The 22,964-nt window shown below is 42.0% G+C and overlaps 1 protein-coding gene across 4 annotated transcripts in view; it reads right to left on the bottom strand.

Moving 5' to 3' along the window:
• Positions 1–22,964, bottom strand: part of DIAPH3 (diaphanous related formin 3) — a 571,588-nt gene that overhangs the window by 434,654 nt on the left and 113,970 nt on the right. For all 4 annotated transcript variants that reach the window (XM_060394025.1, XM_060394029.1, XM_060394026.1 and 1 more), the window contains one exon: positions 5,283–5,413. In XM_060394025.1, the coding sequence (XP_060250008.1) occupies positions 5,283–5,413 (131 nt within the window). The remainder of the gene's footprint in view (positions 1–5,282; positions 5,414–22,964) is intronic.

The following is a 22,964-nucleotide window of genomic DNA, read 5'->3' as shown; positions in this document are numbered from 1 at the left end:
AAAAGCATCAATAACCTCAGATATGCAGACGACACCACCCTTATGGCAGAAAGTGAAGAAGAACTAGAGAGCCTCTTGGTGAAAGTGAAAGAGGAGAGTGAAAAAGTTGCCTTAAAGCTCAACACTCAGAAAATGAAGGTCATGGCATCTGGTCCAGTCACTTCATGGCAAATAAATGGGGAAATACTGGAAACTGTAACAGACTTTATTTGGGGAGGCTCCAAAATCAATGCAGATGCTGACTGCAGCCATGAAATAAAAGATGCTTGCTCCTTGGAAGAAAACTTATGACCAACCTAGACAGCGTATTAAAAAGTAGAGATATTACTTTGCCAACAAAGGTCCATCTAATCAAAGCTATGATTTTTCCAGTAGTCATGTATGGATGTGAGAGTTGTACTATAAAGAAAGCTGAGTGCCAAAGAACTGATGCTTTTGAACTGCGGTGTTGGGAAGACTCTTGAGAGTCCTTTGGACTGCAAGGAGATCCAACCAGTTCATCCTAAAGGAGATCAGTCCTGGTGTTCATAGGAAGGACTGAAACTCCAATACTTTGGCCACCTGATGGGAAGAATTGAGTCATTGGAAAAGGCCCTGAAGGTGGAAAAGATGAAGGTGGGAGGAGAAGGGGACAACCGAGGATGAGATGATTGGATGGCATCACCAACTCAATGAACGTGGGTTTGGGTAGACTCTGGGAGTTGTCAATGGACAGGGAGGCCTGCTGTGCTGCGGTCCATGGGATCACAAAGAGTCAGACACGACAGAGCAACTGAACTGAACTGATAGCATTTAAAATATAAGAAAATGGTAAGAAAAATGCTTGTTATGAAATGTGAGTAGCTGTACACAACATCTATAAATACATAAAAACTGAGAGGAAAATGAAAGTCCTCAAGGAGAATACAGAAGATGATGCCATTTAAGTAATACTCAAAAGATATAAAAACCAAGAAGAATATCACAGATACATATATGTTTATCTATAATGCAAAGAAAGAAATGATAAATCCAAAATTCAAGAGATCTGAATTGAGGAGGGGGGCATCGAAGCTTCAAAGCCATAGGCAACATTCTGTAAATTAGCCTCATCAGTAGCCTCAGCAGTAAACGTGGGTATTTGTGTCACTGTAGCCTTTCTAATGTCAAACATTTTATACAAATAATTTTTATAATAAGTCAAGCTATCAGTAACTTCAAATTTGGGTCCTGACTTCTTTTCTTCAGATCAGGCTGACAAGAAGGAATACAGTAATCTCATCACTCGCCACAAGCTCTTCCATCTCTGTTCTCACACACGCAGTGCACGGCACAAAACATTCAGCAATTCCAAAAGTTCTCCCACCAGTTTTGTGTTTTCAAGCCCAGAAATGCAGAAAACCTACATTCCAAACACACTGATTAAATGGAATAATGACACACACAGACTGCTTACCTGCTTTCCAGTGAACACACACTTACTCACTTAGTCATCTGACTCTGCAACCCCATGGACTGCAGCCTGCCAGGCTCCTCTGTCCATGGGATTCTCCAGGCAAGAACACTGGAGTGGGTTGCCATGCCCTCCTCCAGGGGATCTTCCCAACCCAGGGATCAAACCCAGGTCTCCAGCATTGCCGGCAGATTCTTTACCAGCTGAGCTACCAATTTAAATCTTATGAAAAAATTTCCTAAAGTGATTTTCTCAAAGTTTCAGTTATTAACTTAATCAAATCTAGTTCCAAAATCTTGTTACAAATCTTCTAACCAAATGGTATCTTGTAGAATAGTAACAGTAAACTTCAAAATGTACATGTTAACTGTGAATAAAAGAAACTAATGCCTAAAAATCACAAAACAAAAAGATCAAAGAAGACTACTGTTCCTGAGACAGAAATCTTTTTCTTGATAGCCAGAACAAACTGCACACATGAAGATGCATTCTATAATTTGCTACTTGCAAAGATGAGTAAAGACTAAAACGCATATCACTCATAATACTAGTATCTACTTTTTACATCCATATATTTGAAAGTGTAGTTGTTGACTCATCTTTTAGTGGACATCCACTAAAACGTTACAAAGGAACTATGTCTTTAAGCACAAAATTGTCCTTAAGAATATTGAATAATGAATAAAACTTCAAACAGAAGAGAACTATGTGATCTTCAAATCAACTCTTCATAAAACAAAGCAAATAATTTGGTATTTAAAATACTAGTTTACACATAATTCCCTATCCAGATAGTCAAAGGATAACCATGTTTCATAATCAGGAGGCAGAGTTTCAGAGGTTGATGAATGGCTCTAAAATACTGCATATATCAGGGATGGGGCGCCAGAGCGGGGTGGGGGGTTTGCCCCTAATTTTTCCTTGATTTTTGATTTAAATAAATCTTGCTCCAAAACCATCATTTATCAGTTCACTTGCTTACTTTACTTTTCAACTGTATTCCCAAACATTAAAAAATTTAACTCTGATTTTCTCAGTAATACTACAGATCTAATAATAATCTCAAAAGCTTACAAAAAGTTAGAATTCCTTCTCTCTTGAAATTTAATCACATAATATATTAAAAAGAAAATATGAAAAATTGACTTTATCGGCTAAAGGCATCATAACTAACTGTGAAGTCCAAAGATGTGATCAGAGAAATAGATTCACAGTCACATGTTCAGCTCAGTTTCTCCTGTCATTGGAGCACTGGGCACAGAAATGTTCCTGAGGAGCTCAGATTCCTTCTACATGAGGCACGATGATTTCAGAAACATTTCCCTAATAATATGGTTTTCTATTCTTTCCAGTCAAAAATACTATTTCATAGGAAACAAATATTTGTGACTTCCTGATAATATATTCTAGAACTCGCCACTCTTGAGGAAATAATCCCACAAACTTTTATTTTTGAAACAAGATTCAAGAATCACAGGAAGTACTAAATCCATTGTAATATGCTTGAATTCACACACAGTCCTCTCACAGCTTTTTTCACTAACATGTTCAAATACTCAAAATAAGAAGATGAGGTAATGGCAGAGTCTACTTCTAATCACATCGAAATTCCATGATTATCTCCAGTGTCAGGAGGCTGCCAGGTAAACTGAAAATGAGTACAGCTCCTCAGTTGACCCCAACATACCCTCTTCCTACATTTAAACTCCACAAGAACAGGGCCTGGACCTACTCTGCTGTTTATTCAAGCCACACATCTAAGATGGTACTTGGAAAACAGCAGGTGCTCATCAACATTTTCTAAATGAAAACATTTAACAGTACAGATTAAACTGGAAACCAGAACTCTTCATATATGACTACACTTGTCAAATAAATGTTAAGACATATGAAGTCCCTGGTCTCACGCCCACCACTAATTTACACCCTAGCTGCTGCTGTTGCTAAGCTGCTTCAGTCGTGTCCGACCCTCTCTGACCCCATAGAGGGCAGCCCACCAGGCTCCCCCGTCCCTGGGATTCTCCAGGCAGGAACACTGGAGAGGGTCGCCATTTCCCTCTCCAATGCATGCATGCACGCTAAGTCACTTCAATCATGTCCAACCCTGTGCGACCCCATGGACAGTAGCCCACCAGGCTCCTCTGTCCACAGGATTCTCCAGGCAGGAACACTGGAGAGGGTCGCCATTTCCCTCTCCAATGCATGCATGCACGCTAAGTCACTTCAATCATGTCCAACCCTGTGCGACCCCATGGACAGTAGCCCACCAGGCTCCTCTGTCCACAGGATTCTCCAGGCAGGAACACTGGAGAGGGTCGCCATTTCCCTCTCCAATGCATGCATGCACGCTAAGTCACTTCAATCATGTCCAACCCTGTGCGACCCCATGGACAGTAGCCCACCAGGCTCCCCCGTCCCTGGGATTCTCCAGGCAGGAACACTGGAGAGGGTCGCCATTTCCTTCTCCAATGCATGCATGCACGCTAAGTCACTTCAATCATGTCCAACCCTGTGCGACCCCATGGACAGTAGCCCACCAGGCTCCTCTGTCCACAGGATTCTCTAGGCAGGAACACTGGAGAGGGTCGCCATTTCCTTCTCCAATGCATGCATGCACGCTAAGTCACTTCAATCATGTCCAACCCTGTGCGACCCCATGGACAGTAGCCCACCAGGCTCCTCTGTCCACAGGATTCTCCAGGCAGGAACACTGGAGAGGGTCGCCATTTCCTTCTCCTTACACCCTAGAGAACAGACTAACATGGTAAAATATGGAAAAATAAAAATAAAGTTGAAATAACAGAGATTCTTTGCTCACTCTTCATACTCCTTAGTTAAACCTCACTCTCATGTCTCTCAGCAGGTAGGGTCTTTTTATCTTAAAAATTATACTGTCGAGGATTTTTATCTTACTGTAGCCAAAATTAAGAAATATCCAGAATATCAGAATATCAAAAGAATTCTTTTACGTGTCATTAACCTCCGGCCATAGTTTGTCATTCAGGCCCTCTGACCCTTTATCTACATTTTATACACACGTACATGTATGCATATATGTGCATATAGAGAGAAAGCTAGAATACATTTTACATATATATTTACATAGAAATAAGCATTCATTTATTACACAAGTAAGAAATCAAAACTAACCTACCTTAGACTCTTACAGCTTGGAAATTCTATGACTGCTCATTTTATAACAACCCCTATTTAAAATTTTTCAAGACTATGCTGGGCTAAAAAGTCTAAAAATTGGTTTATCAAGGCACCTACTGTAGTATGGCTAGATACAGGGCACCTAGTGAAATCTGGATTTCTGAAAAATATAACAAATAATTTCTTACTGTAAGTATGTCTAAAATCCAGATTTTGCTAGGCATCCTATATTTCTATTTGCTAAACCTGACAACACTAACCTATGGACTCCTATAAAGATACCCCTTTCAATAAACAAAAAAAAATTATTGGCATTTCTTGCTATGTCAAACAGAAATGAGCCAGTATATATACAATGCCAAAATTCAGTGTGAAACTCAACCACGTTAAATCAATAGTTTCTGATCATGATTAATTCTCTTTTGAAAAATAGCTTAAGTTTTTTAAAATTCTAAGGGAAAAAAGGCATAATTTTTTTAAAAGTCCACAAGCTATATATTTCTCAGTAATAAACACAAAAAGTATAGAGACTGTATTTCCACATGAATATAAATATTATGTATTCAATTGTTACCCTGAGAAGTTGTTGAGGCAGATCAGCTATTTATTCACAGGCACCATGAAGTATAAAAGTGACAAATCATGGCATCTGTTTAATTCAGTACATGCCCTCATGTTCAGATAGACGAATTACCTCACAGGATTACTTGTCAAAGACACGCGGAGGGACTCCAGGTACGTGAAGAGTCTCTCATCCGCAGACCCCATCTTCAGTTCATAGATAAATTCCTGAGGTGAGATCTGTCGATTACTCTTAAGACTTCCCTGAAAAATAAGTAAAAAAAAACTGAATTCATGCTATGTGAAGATTATTAAAATAGTTACAACTGCATTAACTGCACCTTTCACATTAACAGCAATACACAGTTACTCACAGTATTATTATTTTGAGAGAATGATTTCCTTACTTCTGCCCATTAATCTATAAATTCATAATCTATGGTATCCATGGATTAGGTTTTAGGAACATGCAAAATAAAACGAAACCTCAATATAAGAATAATTCCATTAAAATAAATATTCTAAGCAATACAGAAAAAGTTGTAAATCATTAAGCACCTAGCTCAAGGCATTACAGACACAGAGATTATCAATACCTAAGTCTGGAAGGAGAATCCCAAGCGAAAAAAAAAACAGTACTTTTCAGTGCAGTCTAATTCCTCCAGCACTAATTCATGTCTAACTCTGTGCAACCCCATGGACTCCTCCCACCAGTCTCCTCTGTCCATGGAACTCTCCAGGCAAGAACACTGGAGTGAGTAGCCATTCCCTTCTCCAGGGGAATCTTCCTGACCCAGGAATCAAACCTGGATCTCCCGCATTGCAAGCATCTGAGCCACAAGAGAAGCTCCTAATTTCTCTAACGTGACACCAAAGGCTCAAAGAAGAAGAGCCAACTTGGCAGAGAGAAAAGGGAAGAAGCCAAGGGAAAGGTAAAGAAGAGTTAAGGAGGCAAAAACTTAGTCAAGAATACCTTTCAGACAAAAATATAACACATGAGCATACTCCCAAAAAATATACGAAAGCACATACAGTTGAAAATGACAGGCCAGGTCCTAGAGCAGTGGAGTACCACTACACAAACAGCTTATCACACTAGCAGCAGTATGAAACACCGATGAGAAGAGCTGGTGTTCACTCATTATTCAACACACGCTAATTCCCTAGTAAGTGCCAGTCAATGTCCTAAGTGCTGAAAAAACACCAGTGAACAAGAGACAAAAATCGCTACCTGCACAGAACTTTACTCTCCACAGGGAAGGGTAAAGAAAGACAGACAATAACTGAAAAGTAATTAAAATACATCCAACAGTAGATAGTGTTAAGTGCTATAGAGGAAAAAAAAAGCAATAGGAGGAATACGCAGCACAGGAAGTGGGGTGAATTTCAAACAGGATGGTCAACAAAGTCTCCCAGAGAAGACTCTGAAGGACTCAAACTTGAACATTAGAATCAAAGTCTGAAGATGTGCGAGCTTGAACCTTGTAGAAGTCTGGAAAGAGAGCTGTGATGGAGAGGACTGTAGGCCTTACAGGCCACCAAAGAACTTGGACTTCCACTCTGAGATCAGAAGCATCAGAAGTAGAAAGACCTGTTGAACACGTATGTGTATGGTCCAGATGGACCACATGAGAATGTCCATCAAACATATGGACGTCTAAAGATGAGGATGTCCAACTAACAATAAACTTCAGAATTCTATTTAAATTACAGATTATAAATCCAAGGGGAAGGAAAGGATCTATACATGTCCAAAAGTAGATTCGTTGGGATGGTGGGAAATTAGATGTATTTTTCCCATTTCTTTTTCATTTTTTTGCTACACTGTTACACAAGGAAACATTCCCATAAAGCAAAACAAATTAGCCCTGGGAAACAGGTGATTTTCATAGTCTGCTGCTGCTAGGTCGCTTCAGTCGTGTTCGACTCTGTGCGACCCCACAGTCGGCAGCCCATTGGGCTCCACCGTCCCTGGGATTCTCCAGGCAAGAACACTGGAGTGGGTTGCCATTTCCTTCTCCAATGCATGAAAGTGAAGAGTGAAAGTGAAGTCACTCAGTCGAGTCCAACTCTTAGCAACCCCACGGACTGCAGCCTACCAGGCTCCTCCGTCCATGGGAGTTTCCAGGCAAGAGTACTGGAGTGGGGTGCCATTGTCTGGAGCTTGCTGCTGCTGCTGCTGCTGCTAGGTCGCGTCAGTCGTGTCCGACTCTGTGTGACCCCATAGACGGCAGCCCACCAGGCTCCCCCGTCCCTGGGATTCTCCAGGCAAGAACACTGGAGTGGGTTGATTTTCATAGTCAGCAAGTCCTAATTTACTAAAGAAAATTTCAGGGCAAAATCTCAAAGAACAAAATGATAAAATAAAAATGAAAGGAAAAATGAAATGGTGAGAAAACTGAAAATGTCAGATTTTTGAATTAGTGACTATGCTATCTCTCATTAAAAGAATATATTCAACTTGGACCAGTATATCATTTATCCATCTCTTTGCTTTAAATTACGAATCTGCTTCTTGTTCAACACAGAAAATTTGGAAACAGAAAAACAAAGAAAAAGTGTCTAAAAACAACTATTAGTTTGATATTTCTATGTCTTAAGTATTTTTTCTCCTACATTATATATAACATATAAACTTTTATACTTAAAACATACATATTTTACTTATAAAAATATATGATATTTTATCAATTACTAATATTTAAAGAACATATTCCAGTATTAATACTTAATTCCCAAAGAAAATTATTTTCTTTCTGAATACAGACTATTATTAACACACTGTGCTGTGTGCTATGCTTAGTTGCTCAGTTGCATCCGACTCTGTGACCCCATGAACTGTCATCTGCCAGGCTCCTCTGTCCATGGGAATTCTCCAGGCAAGAATACTGGAGTGGATTGCCATGCCTTCTTCCATGATTAACATACTACCACTTACCTAATTTACACCATTATTAATGAGCATTTAGTTTGATTGTATCATAAATTTTTTCAAGTTTCTGATGTAGGCTGCCAGGCCAATAATTTTATCCAAATATATATCAATAGAGGTTTGTAGTCATTTCTGAATTTATTATTGAAAAGAATTACAACTTTGGTAGAATCAAAATAAACCAAGACTGAATAGATGAATTGTTTCCTTCAACAATATCTGGGTAAACCCCAGTATTTGAAGAAAATACTTCTAAAATATAAAAATAACAAGCAATAAGTACTTTGGATTAAAAGTGATATAAAGGTATTTTAAAACAGTTTCTTCTGAGAGCTACTTAATATATGTAAATTATGTGCTTATTCTGATATATTTAAACGTGTAACCTTTCAATATTATATTAGACTTCTGCTATAAAATATATAAAATATAAAGGCTTATAAAAACATTAGAATTTCTACTCTCCCTCCCTCTGGCTACAGTTATAAGTAAATTAAATTGAACCAAATGATGCCAATCCATGAAATGAGAGCTAGCTGAACTCACATTCTATGGGATCCTCACAACAAAGTTCCTAGAGAGATGAGTGCAGGAATCCAAAAACCGTAACAATGCTTTAATTTGCTTTAGAGACACAGAATAGGGCACTCAATGAAGAGAATGTCTCCATTCATAAAGTCTTCCAGCTACTATAATTTCCTGTTAGCCAAATCAACATGCTGGCTGCCCCTAAAATTGGGAATATGATAAGGAATGTTGGCTCTCATCATTCTATTCAGGAATATAGCAAGGTCAATAATAACAGCAGCACACACGCAGATTAGAAAGAAGAAGTAAATCTGTCTATAAGCAAACAAGATGATTACCTACAGGAATTTACCATGGTCACAGAACAAAATTCAACAGAGAAAAATAATTCTTATTTCTAAATACTATCAGCAATTGGAAAACAAACTTTTAAATAAACCATTTCTAATAGCATCAAAAAATACAAAATCATTAAGAAAAAGTTTAACAGAAGAAGGGAACTATCTGTACATTAAAAACTATAACACTGTGGAGACAAGATGACCTAAATAAATGAAAATGTTATACCATGTTCATGGATCAGATGACTCAATCTCCAGAAATCCATTAAGAAAAACACCTTTTGAAAAATAATCTACAAAGTCAATATAATAACCATCAACATCCCAGCAAGCTTTTTTGAAGAAATTGAGAAGCAATTTCTAAAATTAATATGGAAATGCAGGGAACCTACAACAGAATAATTTCCAAAAAAAATAAAGTTGGGGACTTATTTCATCTGATTTCAAGATTTACTGAAATGCTACAGTAATCAAAGCAGAATTAACAGAACATTAATGGAACAGAATGAAGTATAGAAATATACTTGAATCTACGTAATGAATGATTCTCAACAAAGATCTCAATGTAATTCAATCGGGTATTAACAATCTTTTCAATAATTGGTGCTAGAATAACCGAACATCCATATGAAAGAATGTGAGCCTTAAAAAGCTAAAATTATAAAATGTCTACAAGAAAACATATTGAAAACCTTCACTATCTTGGGGAAAGCAAAGATTCCTTAGCATACAAAAGGCACTAACTCTAAAATTGGATTTCATCAAAATGTAAATCTTCCACTTCTCAAAAGACTCTTTTATTAACACAGTTTCATTAAAATTAAAGATAAGCCACAGATTGAGAAAACACTGCAATACGTGTCAAGAACTATGCAGAGTCTAATATGCTACTCTATATACAAGCTAAATTAGCCTGTTACTGCTTCATGAGTACTGAGAGAAAACTTAACACCTGCTGTTGCTGCTGCTACGTCACTTTAGTCGTGTCCGACTCTGTGTGGCCCCACAGACAGCAGCCCACCAGGCTCTGCCGTTCCTGGGATTCTCCAGGCAAGAACACTGGAGTGGGTTGCCATTTCCTTCTCCAGTGCATGAAAGTCAAAAGCGAAAGTGAAGTCGGTCAGTCGTGTACAAGTCTTAGAGACCCCATGGACTGCAGCCTACCAGGCCCCTCCATCCATGGGATTTTCCAGGCAGGAATACTGGAGTGGGGTGCCACTGCCTTCTCCATAAGACTCCTGAGTTAGAGACAAAAGGAGTCTATTACACATGTTGGTTCCCCAGCCCAAACGAAAGTCCCAAACGGATGATGCAGCGATTCCTAATGATGGATGCCTACACATGCAAGGGATATCACAAGAGAAGAACCCTGAGCTTAGGGTGATCACCACTTTTATAGTGGACAGTGATAAGCCCATTAATTATCCACAGAGACAAAACTTCATCTCTAAGGTTGTGAAAGTGAAAGTTGCTCATGACTCTTTGAGACCCCATGGATTATACAGTTCATGGAATTCTCCAGGCCAGAATACTGAAGTGGGTAGACTTTCCCTTCTCCAGGGGATCTTCCCAACCCAGAGATCACACCCAGGTCTCCCACATTGCAGGCGGATTCTTTACCAGATGAACCACAAGGGAAATCCTCTCTAAGGTGATCTCTAAGGTTGATTCACTGTAAACACAATCCTGAAAAATGATCTGGATAAACAATCCTCAAGCCTTGCACTGCTGGCATAACCAGAAAGAATATACAGGAATACCTAGGGTCCACAGGAGACTCCATCTCCTAATATAAATATATCTCATAAAAGATTTCTATTCAGACCGTTTAATAAACTCCTACAACTCAATAGTAATAAGAAAAACAGTCCAATTAAAGACATGAATAAAAGACTTCACAAGAGAAGATATATGAATAGACAATAAGCACAGGAAATGGTATTCAGGATCATTTGTAATCAGGGAATTGCAAAACAAAACCAGAAACAAAATAATCCTACAGCCATCCTAGAACGGTGAGGGTGTGAAGTACCCGGAATCCTTCCACACAACTAGTGGGGACATGAAATGGCACCGGCACTTTACAAAACAGGGATTTCTTTTAAAGTTAAATACATACTGACTCAGCAAGTGGACGTTGAGGTGTTAAGCAGGAGGGGAAAAAATCGCTATGACATTCAGAACAGCTTTATTCATAAAAGCCAAAGACTGGGAACAATGCAAATATTCATCAGCAAGGTGTTGTACAGCCACACAGTGGAGTGTGTGCATGCATGCCCAGTCGTGCCGGACTCTGCGGCCCCATGGACTGTATCCCACCGGGGTCCTCTGTGCATGGGATTCTCCAGGCAAGAATACTGGAGTGGGTATGCCCTCCTCCAGGGAATCTGCTTGACTCCGGGACTGAACCCGCATCTCCTGCGTCTCCTGCACTGAGGCAGATTTTCTACCCACAGAGCCACCTGGGAAGCCCATACGCTGGAACACTATAAAACAGTAAAAAAAAAAGTTCACTGCATAATGCAACAAGATAGATGAATCCAAAAGCTATGCTGAGTTAAAGAAGTCAAACAAACAAAAAACAGAGCACAGCGTATGGTTCCGTTTATAGGAAGGACCAAGAGCAACCTGTCAGTGTTTCCTCTGGGGCCGCTGTGACTGAAGGCAAGAAAGCAGAGCTGTTCACCATCGCCAGTGCGCATGCGTAGAGAACGAGGGCTCACAGACAGCGTCTGAGGCGCAGCAGTAACAGGCTTTTCCAACAGACGCCGGGCAAGAGAGAATAAACTTCCTGGCAAAAGAGAAAAAAAATGTGCTTCTCTATTTGAAGCACATCCGGTCTGCCCAGTCGGAACCCTGCGCTGCCCGCCGGCCTCCGCGCCGCGTCAGGCACTCCCTGCCTCAGTGTGCTCACCTCGACAGCACACTGCGCGCCTGCTCGGGCTCCCCGGGCATCAGTCGGACCTCGCCAAAACCACCCTACCAGGGCCGGGTTTCTCTAAGCCACGCAAACTGAGTCCTTGCCTCTGTCTATGGATTTCTTTTTCAAAACACTCACCACTCTGTACTACACTAACTTTAGGGGCTTCCAACTGCCCCCAGGCACCAAGGCGCCGGTCACCAGCCAGCAGGAGACGACCCTGAGCTCCCCAGGGCGGGTGCGTCCGACGCCAGCCGAGCCCGGCAGGTCACCCTCCGCTGACACGCCAGTCAGCACACTGCGTGACACTGCCCGCAGCACACCACCAGGTGCCACAGGGTTTCAGTGGGTGTCACTCCTGCCTTTCTCTGCACAAGCCTTCCTCGACCAGAAGATGCCCCAGGCACAAAAAGAACCAGCGGTCTTGGCGTGGGAAGAGTGGAGACTTAATTCCTTACGATTTGCCAATTCTGTGACCTTAGATACGTCATCTATTTTCTTAGACTATTCCCTCCTTTCTTTCAAAAACACTGTAGAGACTTCTAGACAGGGGGTTGCAAAGATGAAGAGCCAAGTGGAGTGTGTTGTGGGCGAGAGAAAAACCACCTGAGAGCCGCAATTTCCATTTTTCAAGCGTGAGTCCAGAGACTGTAGCCCTCCACAAAGCTCACTCAGAAGCCCTGGAGAGCCCCAGAGCAGAATCTGGTCGTCCTGACTCTGCCACGCTGCAACTCCACTCTGGCCGAGCTGTGAGCTCAGTGACGCAGAAAGGCATCTGTCTGCGTAGAAGCCCTCATGAGATTTCAGAGGAGAACATGCCTGAGGTTGGAAATCTATCTCAGAATGCCACTGTATCAGATCAGAATAAACGTTTTACCAAACCTGTTTTACCAAGAAGGAAACAGCAGCCCACTGCAGTATTCCTGCCTGGAGAAGCCAACGGACAGAGGAGCCTGGTGGGCTGCAGTCCAAGGGGTTGCAAAGACTCGGACACGACTGCAACTAGGACGCACACACACGCCCGTTCACCCTAACTCTGTGGAACGGCTGCTCTCCCCTTTGTAGATCCCGTCCCTGCCCTCTGCTGTGCTCTGTCCTGTCCCTGCACGACGCAGCTTCCCAGGCTTCCAGAGCATCTGCCTTCAGGTGTGGGTTTGGCCAACGGGAGTCAAAGGCAGGTGACTGGAGGTAGGAGGGAGGGAAAAGCCGGGTGCTTTCTCTTTCCCTGTCCTGTGTGAGCTCTGGCATGTCTCCAGAAGCACACAGGCTCCCCTGCGGCCCCAGCTCCTACAGGATATGCTGCATGGTTCCAGCTCCCAGAGGATGGTGCTCCCCCAGGCTCCATTAATGTCACCTCTTCCATCTGTCCCTCCAGATTAGGAGTGTGGGCAGCTCCTTGTTTCTGCTAACCTCTAGGTTGTCTCACTGTCCTCTCTTGGGTTTCCCAGTCCTTTCATCACCCCTGTCACGGTGTTACCAATGCCCAGCATTAAATTCTGTGCTTTACATACTTAGGTTCTTCTTTGCCTGGCTGGACCCCGAGTGATACACCAGTATTATATATAATACACCAGTATTATACTGAAAGGTTGTTGTTGAATTACGACACTGGGATTCTTGGCCCCCAGAGGAGAAGAATTCAATCCGGGGCCAGAGACGACACTTGATCGCTCAGAGCTTTTGTGTAACAAAGTTTTATTAAAGTATAAAGGAGATCGAGAAAGCTTCTGACATAGGCATCAGAAGGGGGCAGAAAGAGTACCCCCCTGCTAGTCTTTAGCTGGATGTTATATAGTTATCAGCAGTCTGTTAATGAAAGAAAGGAATGTCTCAAAACTTGGAATGGCACCAGGCCCATCACCCATAGGATGTATTTTGGGATAATCTTGGCTCCAAATGGTTCATCTTGGGCCATAAAAGGATTAATTTGACTCTTGAAGAAGGGCAGAGCACCATACAAATAGTGTTATTTACATAGATTAGAGGAACAATATCAGAGTATAGCATACTGGTTTATCAAGTAGGTTCTGAGCCAAAAGGCAGAACCGACTTGAAGACAGAGTTTGGGGTAAATGCATAATATATTAGCATAGCCTAAGATAAACATTTCCATAAGAAAAAGGCATTGGTTAACTTCAGGTGAAACCAGGTATCATTATGACAACACACAATTTTAAGAGAAACCTCCTTTTAAATTTGTATAGAGAAGGAAAAAATATCGCTAGTTTGTTTCCTCCTGCCACTTAAGAGAGAGAAAAATATCTGACACTTGCAGGCTATTTCCTCCATTTGAAGACCCCTGGCCTTCCTGCCTGTTATCCTCTCAATACCAGGCAGTTTGTAGACATTATTTCTTACACCTCATAAGTCTTGTGGTAGACTGCATTGTTTCCATTTTAAAGAGCAGGAATTGAGCCTTACGTCTAAGGTAATATAGCATGGATCCTATTTCATCAAATCTAGCATGAGCACTTTCCCCTATATTTTAGTATCTTTGAAGCAAAGGTGCTTTTTTTTTCTAATGGACATCAATGTGAAGTTTTAGGACTATCAAGAAAGTGTAAGATGGCCCTTCTGATACTCAGAAGCGTTGATACCCACAGAATATAAACCATTGCTAGTTTTAAAAAAAAAAAAAAAAAAAACAGGAGAAGAGACAGACCCAAAATGGAGTCTTTGCCCCCAGAACAGCAAACCGAGACTTGATTGCAGTTTCAATCTTTCCAGGGATGCGACCTATAAACAGGCAAATATGAAATTTCCTGATAAGCACTAGAGAGGCAATCTGCACAGAAGACCCCTTTCTGTCCCCTTTCCCCTGAAAAGAAGAGATGACTGGGACTGGAAAAGTTCTTTCTTTTGCTGAAAACTTCCCTACACATCACTCCTTCCTTCTCTGACACCTTCCATTTTGTACAGTTTCTCGGAGTGCTTTTCTGTCTATTAGATGGGATGCTGAATCAATGAATGAAGCCAAATAAATCTTTTTAAAAACCACCTTAACTACCATTACTTAAACGATATACTGAGTACCTACTACGTATCAGACATTGTTTGTATCATGTGGATACAGTGGTGAAATAAAAGTCAACAGTGACTCCTAGACATTAGGCATGAGCCAAAATGTAGTGCTACCTACCTAAATGAGGAAGACAGAAGAAAAAGAATCAGTAATAGAGGAAGCAGCTATTTAAGAATCATGAAAGTGAAAAGAGAAAGTGAAATCGCTCAGTCGTGTCCGACTCTATGCGACCCCATGGACCGTAACCTACCAGGCTCCACGGTCCATGGCATTTTCCAGGCATGAATACTGGAGTGGGCTGCCATTTCCTTCTCCAGAGGATCTTCCCAAGCCAGGGATTGCACCCGGGTCTCCTGCGTTGCAGACAGACGCTTTACCGTCTTAGCCACTAGGGAAGCCCCATTTAAGAATCATAGGTCTGAGCAAATGACATTTTTTTCTGTCTAAGAAAATAATAGCTAGGGACTCCCCTGGTGGTCCAGTGCTTGAGAGTCTACCTTGCAACTCAGGGGACGCAGATTCAATCCCTGGTCAGGGAACTAAGATTCCACGAGCCACAGAGCAACGAAACCTGTATGCCGCAACAAGAGAAACCTTACGGTGCAACAAAAATCCAAAGTGCCACAGCTGAGATTCAGTACAGCCAAATAAATAAATAAATTTTTTTTTAAAGGGGAAGAAAAGAAAATCTGAGAAGAGAGCAAAATGAAGAAAGGAAAGGAGCATGGGCATTCTGGGAGAAGGGTCTTTCAAGCAAACAGAAGAGCAAATATAAAGCACTAAGGCAGGAGGGAACCTGGCATATCCGAAGGACAGCAAGGAAACCCATCTGAACCCCAGCCATGGTGGCAAAGAGTTACACAAAGAGTTATAGATGACAGGGACAGATAAAACAGGCACAGGATTGACAAACCACAGCCCACAGCCACATGTTTTCATATTTCAATGAAGAATGGTTTTCACATTTCTAAAAGCTTGCAATACAGAAGAGGAAGATCAGACAGAAGAAGAAGAGCAGCAGCAGAAGCAACTGAGACCATACCTAACACACAAGCCTGAACTGTCTCCGATCTGGCCCTTTAAGAAAGATTCCTGGTCCCAGACAGTCGTATAAACCATGGTAGAGACTTTAGGTTTTATTCTGAATAGACGGAATAACATTTGAGAGGACCAAGAACAGAAATTGTGAGACGTAATAAACATTTTTAGAAGATTATGCTAGCTACTGTGTGGCAACACAGAGGCAAAACATGAAACAAGGAAATGAATTAGAATCTGTTTTTTACATCCTCTGGTCAAGAGTTGAAAGCAGCCTAGTATACAGTGCCAATTATGGAAGGCACAGATTTGCTCAGTATGAAGGAGGATCAGATTAGAATTACAGACAGGCTGAATGGGAGGGGGGAGGTGTGAAAGAATGAAAACACACAGATGATGAGAAAGCTATAGGTGTCAACAACTAAGTGAATGGTGTCACCAACTACTGATTAATATGACCTTGATAAGAGCAGGTTCAGTGGTGGACTCGAGATAAGCCAGATCAGAAGTTCAAGGGAGAAAGCAAGAAGAATGGGCAACTTTTCTGAGAAGATTCTGTAAACAAGAGCAAAGAAGCAGGAAAAGTAGCTAGAAAGGAACCCCTGTGGCATGATATTGGGGATGAGGGGAAAACCACATCCCGTCTGCATACTGATGGGAATAACCCAAGGAGACAGGAAGAAACTGATAGATGCAAAGGATAAATACAGATACAGGAAGACAAAAAAGTAAACAATAACAACCAAAAATCCTTAAGAAGGTTTTTCGAGATGTGACCTACCTACAAGGGGAAGGATTGACCTTACGCAGTAGCAAGGAAACTGCACTCTAAAAAGAGCAAAAACAGAGCCAAAGGGAACAAATTCAGGTAGATTGTCAGATCTGGTGATTAGGAAGGAAGGTAGGGCAGTTCTATTCTGATTACATCGACGGTCTCAGTGACAGAAGCAGCAATACAATCAGCTAAAAGTCAGGGTGCAGAGCTGCAGGTATGAGAGAAGATAAGAGACCATTTTCAGAAACAGGACACTGACAAGGGCCATGTGGTAGAACACCTGTTAAAGGCTCCCTCTGTCATCTGTGGTCATTCAGAAGATACCAGCCAGTGTGGGTGCATGCTTCCTTCCAGACGCATGCTTCAAATGGGTACACCGTTCCTTTTCTCCTTTGCTTTTTGGTTCTCTTCTATTCCCAGCTATTTGTAAGGCCTACTCAGACAACCATTTTGCCTTTTTGTATTTCTTTTTCTTTGAGATTGTCTTGATCACTGCTTCCTGTACAATATCACAAACCTCTGTCCAAAGCTCTTTAGGCACTCAGTCTATCTAATCCTTTGAATCTATTTGTCACTTCCACTGTATAATCCTAAGGGATTTGCTACTGCTGCTAGATCGCTTCAGTCCTGTCTGACTCTGTGCGACACCATAGACGGCAGCCCACCAGGCTCCCCCGTCCCTGGGATTCTCCAGGCAAGAACACTGGAGTGGGTTGCCATTTCCTTCTCCAGTGCATGAAAGTGAAAAGTGAAAGTGAGGTTGCTCAGTCATGTCCGACTCCTAGCAACCCCATGGACTGCAGCCTACCAGGCTCCTCTGTCCATGGGACTTTCCAGGCAAGAGTACTGGAGTGGGGAGCCATTGCCTTCTCCAAAAGGGATGTGGTTTAGGTCATATCAGAATGGTCTAATGGTTTTCCATACTTTCTTCAATTTAAGTCTGAATTTGGCAATAAGGAGTTTATGATCTGAGCCACTGTAGGCTCTGGGTCTTGCTTTTGATAACTATATAGAACTTCTCCATCTTTGGCTGCAAAGAACATACTCAGTCTGATTTTGGTATTGACCATCTGGTGATATCCATGTGCAGACTCTTCTCTTGTGTTGTTGGAAGAAGGTGTTTCCTATGACCAGTGCATTTTCTTGGCAAAACTCCATTAGCCTTTGCACTGCTTCATTCTAAACTCCAAGGCCAAATTTATCTGTTACCCCAGGTATCTCCTGACTTCCTACTTTTGCATTCCAGTCCCCTATAATGAAAAGGGCATCTTTTTGGGGTGTTATTTCTAAAAGGTCTTGAAGTCTTCATAGTACCATTCAACTTCAGCTTCTTCAGCATCACTGGTCGGGACATAGACTTAGATTACTGAGATACTGAATGGCTTGCCTTGGAAACACACAGAGATCATTCTGAGGTTTTTGAGATTGCACCCAAGTACTGCGTTTCGGACTCTTTTGGTGACTATGATGACTACTCCATTTGTTCTAAGATATTCTTGCCCACAGCAGTAGATATAATGGTCATCTGAGATAAATTCACCCATTCCACTCCATGTTAGTTCACTGATCCCTAAAATGTCAGTGTTCAGTCTTGCCATCTCCTGTTTGAGCACTTCGAATTTTCCTGGATTCATGAACCTAAAATTTCAGGTTTCTATGTAATATTGCTCTTTGTAGCATCAGACTTTACTTCTGTCACTGGTCACATCCGCAACTGGGTGTTTTTCTTTGCTTTGGCTCCATCCCTTCATTCTTTCTGGAGTTATTTCTCCACTCTTCTCAAGTAGCATATTGAACACCTGCCGACCTGGGAAGCTCATCCTTCACTGTCCTATCTTTTTGCCTTTTCATACTGTTCATGCGGTTCTCAAGGCAAGAGTACTGAAGTGGTTTGCCACTCCCTTCTCCACTGGACCACATTTTGTCAGAACTCTCCACCACGACCCATCCATCTGGGGTGGTTCTATATGGCATGGCTCATAGTTTCATTGAGTTAGACAAGGTTGTGGTCCATGTGATCACATTTGAATGCCCAGTTGCAAAGAACAGCAGAGAGAGACAAGAAAGCCCTCCTCAGCAATCAATGCAAAGAAATAGAGGAAAACAACAGAAGGGGAAAGACTAGAGATCTCTTCGAGAAAATTAGAGGTACCAAGGGAATATTTCATGCAAAGATAGGCACAGTAAAGGACTGAAATGGTATGGACCTAACAGAAGCAGAACATATTAAGAAAGGGAGAGAAGAATACACAGAATAACTATACAAAAAAAGATCTTTATGACCCAGATAATCATGATGGTGTAATCTCTCACCTAGAGCCAGACATCCTGGAATGTAAAGTCAAGTGGACCTTAGAAAGCATCACTACGAACAAAGCTAGTGGCGGTGATGGAATTCCAGTGGAGCTATTTCAAATCCTAAAAGACAATGCTGTGAAAGTGCTGCACTCAATATGCTAGCAAATTTGGAAAACTCAGCAGTGGCTACAGGACTGGAAAAGGTCAGTTTTCATTCCAATCCCAGAGAAAGGCAACAGCAAAGAATGCTCAAACTACTGCACAATTGCACTCATCCCACACTAGTAAAGTAATGCTCAAAATTCTCCAATCCAGAATTCAACAGTATGTGAACTGTGAACTTCCAGATGTACAAGCTGGTTTTAGAAAAGGCAGAGGAACTAGACATCAAATTGCCAACATCTGCTGGATCACTGAAAAAGCAAGAGCATTCCAGAAAAACATCTACTTCTCCTTTACCGACTATGCCAAAGTCTTTAACTCTGTGGACCACAACAAATTCTGGAAAATTCTTAAAGAGATGGGAATACCAGACCATCTGACCTGCCTCTTGAGAAATCTGTATGCACATCAAGAAGCAACAGTTAGAGCTGGACATGGATCAACAAACAGGCTCCAAATCTGGAAAGGAGTACATCAAGGCTGTATATTGTCACTCTGCTTATTTAACTCATGTGCAGAGTAAGTACATCATGAGAAACGCTGGACTGGGTGAAGTTCACAAGCTGGAATCAAGACTGCCGGGAGAAATATCAATAACTTCAGATATGCAGATGACACCACCCTTATGGCAGAAAGTGAAGAACTAAAGAGCCTCTTGATGACAGTGAAAGAGGAGAGTGAAAAAGTTGGCCTAAAACTCAACCTTCAGAAAACTAAGATCATGGCATCTGGTCCCATCACTTCATGGCAAATAGATGAGGAAACAGTGGAAACAGTGACAGACTTTCTTTTGGAGGGCTCCAAAATCACTGCAGATGCTGACTGCAGCCATGAGATTTAAAGACGCTTGTTCATTGGAAGAAAAGTCATGACCAATTTAGACAGCATATTAAAAAGCAGATACGTTACTTTGCCAACAAAGGTCCATCTAGTCAAAGCTATGGTTTTTCTAGCAGTCATATATGGATGTGAGAGTTGGACTAAAAAGACATCTTTGCACCAAAGAATTGATGCTTTTGAACTGCGGTATTGGAGAAGACCCTTGAGAGTCCCGTGGACTGCAAGTAGATCCAACCAGTCCATCCTAAAGGAGATCAGTCCTGGGTGTTCACTGGAAGGGCTGATGTTGAAGCTGAAACTCCAATAATTTGGCCACATGATGCGAAGAACTGACTCATTTGAAAAGACCCTGATGCTGGGAAAGATTGAAGGCAGGAGGAGAAGGGGTCAACAGAGAATAAGATGGTTGGATGGTATCACCGACTCAATGGACATGAGTTTAAGTAAACTCTGGGAGTTGGCAATGGACAGGGAGGCCTGGCGTGCTGCCGTCTGTGGGGTGGCAAAGAGCTGGACACGACTGAGCGACTGAACTGAACTGAGATGTATGCTAGGCTGATATGAAAGCACAGCGCAAGCAGGTACTTCCATTAACCAAGGGCAGAGTGTATGTGAACAGAGAGGCAAATGCACTGAATATGTATGGAAGAGAACAAAGGACTGTGCATCTAAGGTCAAAAAGATAAGAACACGAAGAAAATGAGAAGGTGATCGACATGAAAAGACTATAGAGTCAGTAGATTATTGTTGTTATTGTTTAGTTGCTAGGTCGTGTCCTAAGGATTTCCCTGGCAAGAATATTGAAGCGGGTTGCCATTTCTTTTGCCAGTGAATCTTCCTGACCCAGGGATTGAACCCATATCTCCTGCATTGGCAAGCAGGTTCTTTTCCACTGAGCAACCAAGGAAGTCCAGTTCTTAAAGGGTGACAGAATTCTTAAAGTGGGACTATTAAGTAAGTATGACGGTAGATAATGCTCAGGAAAGGAAGTTTGGAACCATATTTAGAGGTGGTATTTTACTATCCAAGGTAATGGGAGGTTGACATTGGGTGGAAAAACAAAGATTTTGGGAAGTGATAAAGTCAAGGAACGGACACCATGGGATGTAAAACTGACCATCTTCAGAACGATCAGCGCAGGAAGGATGATGACAGCGGTGGAGAAGGAGGAAAAGCAATGAGCTCGGGGGGCAAGACTTCTAGCAACATCACAACCTCTGTGTGCTGCCATCTCCCCCACTAGAACACAGGTATTAGGGCAGCATCTGCCTCATGGAACTGAATTCAATACTGCGTCACCAGTGCCTTGAAAAGTACCTAGTGTTCAGTGAATGAATGAGGTTGTTAAATGGAAGCCATACAGAGACTAAGGATAACAAGAATAGACAAGCAGGTAAATCACACACAAAAAAACACTCTTATGAATGAATGCTTAGTTTGACAGGAATATTTCAATTTAAATAGGAAATAGGAGATTGGTTCAAGATGGCAGAGTAGAAGAATCTGCGCACCTCCTCCTTTGACAGCACCAAAATCACAACTAGCTGTTCAACAACCATCAGAAAGAGGACTCTGGAACCCATCCAAAACAGAGGCCACATCCAAAAGGAGAAGCCGCAATTAAGACAGCAGGAGGGGCGCAAGCACAATAAAACGATACCCCATACTTGCCAAGTGGGCAACCCACAGACTGGGGAACAACAGTATCAACGAAGCAGTCGCACTGATGTCAAGGTTCTGAGGCCCACGTCAGACATTCCAGCCTGGGGTCCAGGAAAGAGACTAGGAGGCCCCAGGGGATCTGAGGAAGAGAGACTCCATTCTTGGAGGGCACAAAGAAAATCGTGTGTATACCAGGACCCAGGGGAATGCAGCAGTGAGCCCACAGGAGACTGAACCAAAACTACATGCCAGTGTTGGAGGTCACCTGTGGAGGCATGGGTAGGCAGTGGCTTCACAGCGCGGACAGGGCACTGGCAGCAGCAATCCTGGGAGATGCCCCTTGGCATGCATCTACAATAGAGCCTGTAGACGCCAAGGCTGGTAATCCTCAGGTCAAACAACTGTCTGGAACAGATGCAGCCCCACCCATCAGCAGACAATTGGCATGAGCCATGGCCCTGCCCAGCGTTTCTCATGGTGTACTCTGCATAGAAGTTAAATAAGCAGGGTGACAATATACAGCCCTGACATACTCCTTTTCCTATTTGGAACCAGTCTGTTGTTCCATGTCCAGTTCTAACTGTTGCTTCCTGACCTGCATACAGATTTCTCAAGAGGCAGGTCACGTGGTCTGGTATTCCCATCTCTTTCAGAATTTTCCACAGTTTATTGTGATCCACACAGTCAAAGGCTTTGGCATGGTCAATAAAGCAGAAATAGATGTTTTCCTTAAACTCTCTTGATTTTTCCAAGATCCAGCGAATGTTGGCAATTTGATCTCTGGTTCCTCTGCCTTTTCTAAAACCAGCTTGAACATCTGGAAGTTCACAGTTCAAGTATTGCTGAAGCCTGGCTTGGAGAATTTTGAGCATTACTTTACTAGCATGTGAGATCAGTGCAATTGTGCACTAGTTTGAGCATTCTTTGCTGTTGCCTTTCTCTGGGATTGGAATGAAAACTGACCTTTTCCAGTCCTGTGGCCACTGCTCTGTTTTCCAAGTTGGCTGACATATTGAGTGCAGCACTTTCACAGCATCATCTTTCAGGATTTGAAATAGCTCAACTGGAATTCCATCACCTCCACTAGCTTTGTTCGTAGTGATGCTTTCTAAGGCCCCCTTGACTTCACATTCCAGGATGTCTGGCTCTAGGTGAGAGATTACACCATCGTGATTATCTGGGTGGTGAAGATCTTTTTGTACAGTTCTTCTGTATTTTCTTGCCACCTCTTCTTAATATCTTCTGCTTCTGTTAGGTCCATACCATTTCTGTCCTTTATTGAGCCCATCTTTGCATG

The sequence above is a fragment of the Ovis aries genome, chromosome 10 (genome assembly GCF_016772045.2).
Source record: "Ovis aries strain OAR_USU_Benz2616 breed Rambouillet chromosome 10, ARS-UI_Ramb_v3.0, whole genome shotgun sequence".
Classification (NCBI taxonomy): Eukaryota; Metazoa; Chordata; class Mammalia; order Artiodactyla; family Bovidae; genus Ovis; species Ovis aries.
The sequence above is the reverse complement of the archived record's forward strand: the minus strand, read 5'-3'. Positions and strand labels throughout refer to the sequence as shown.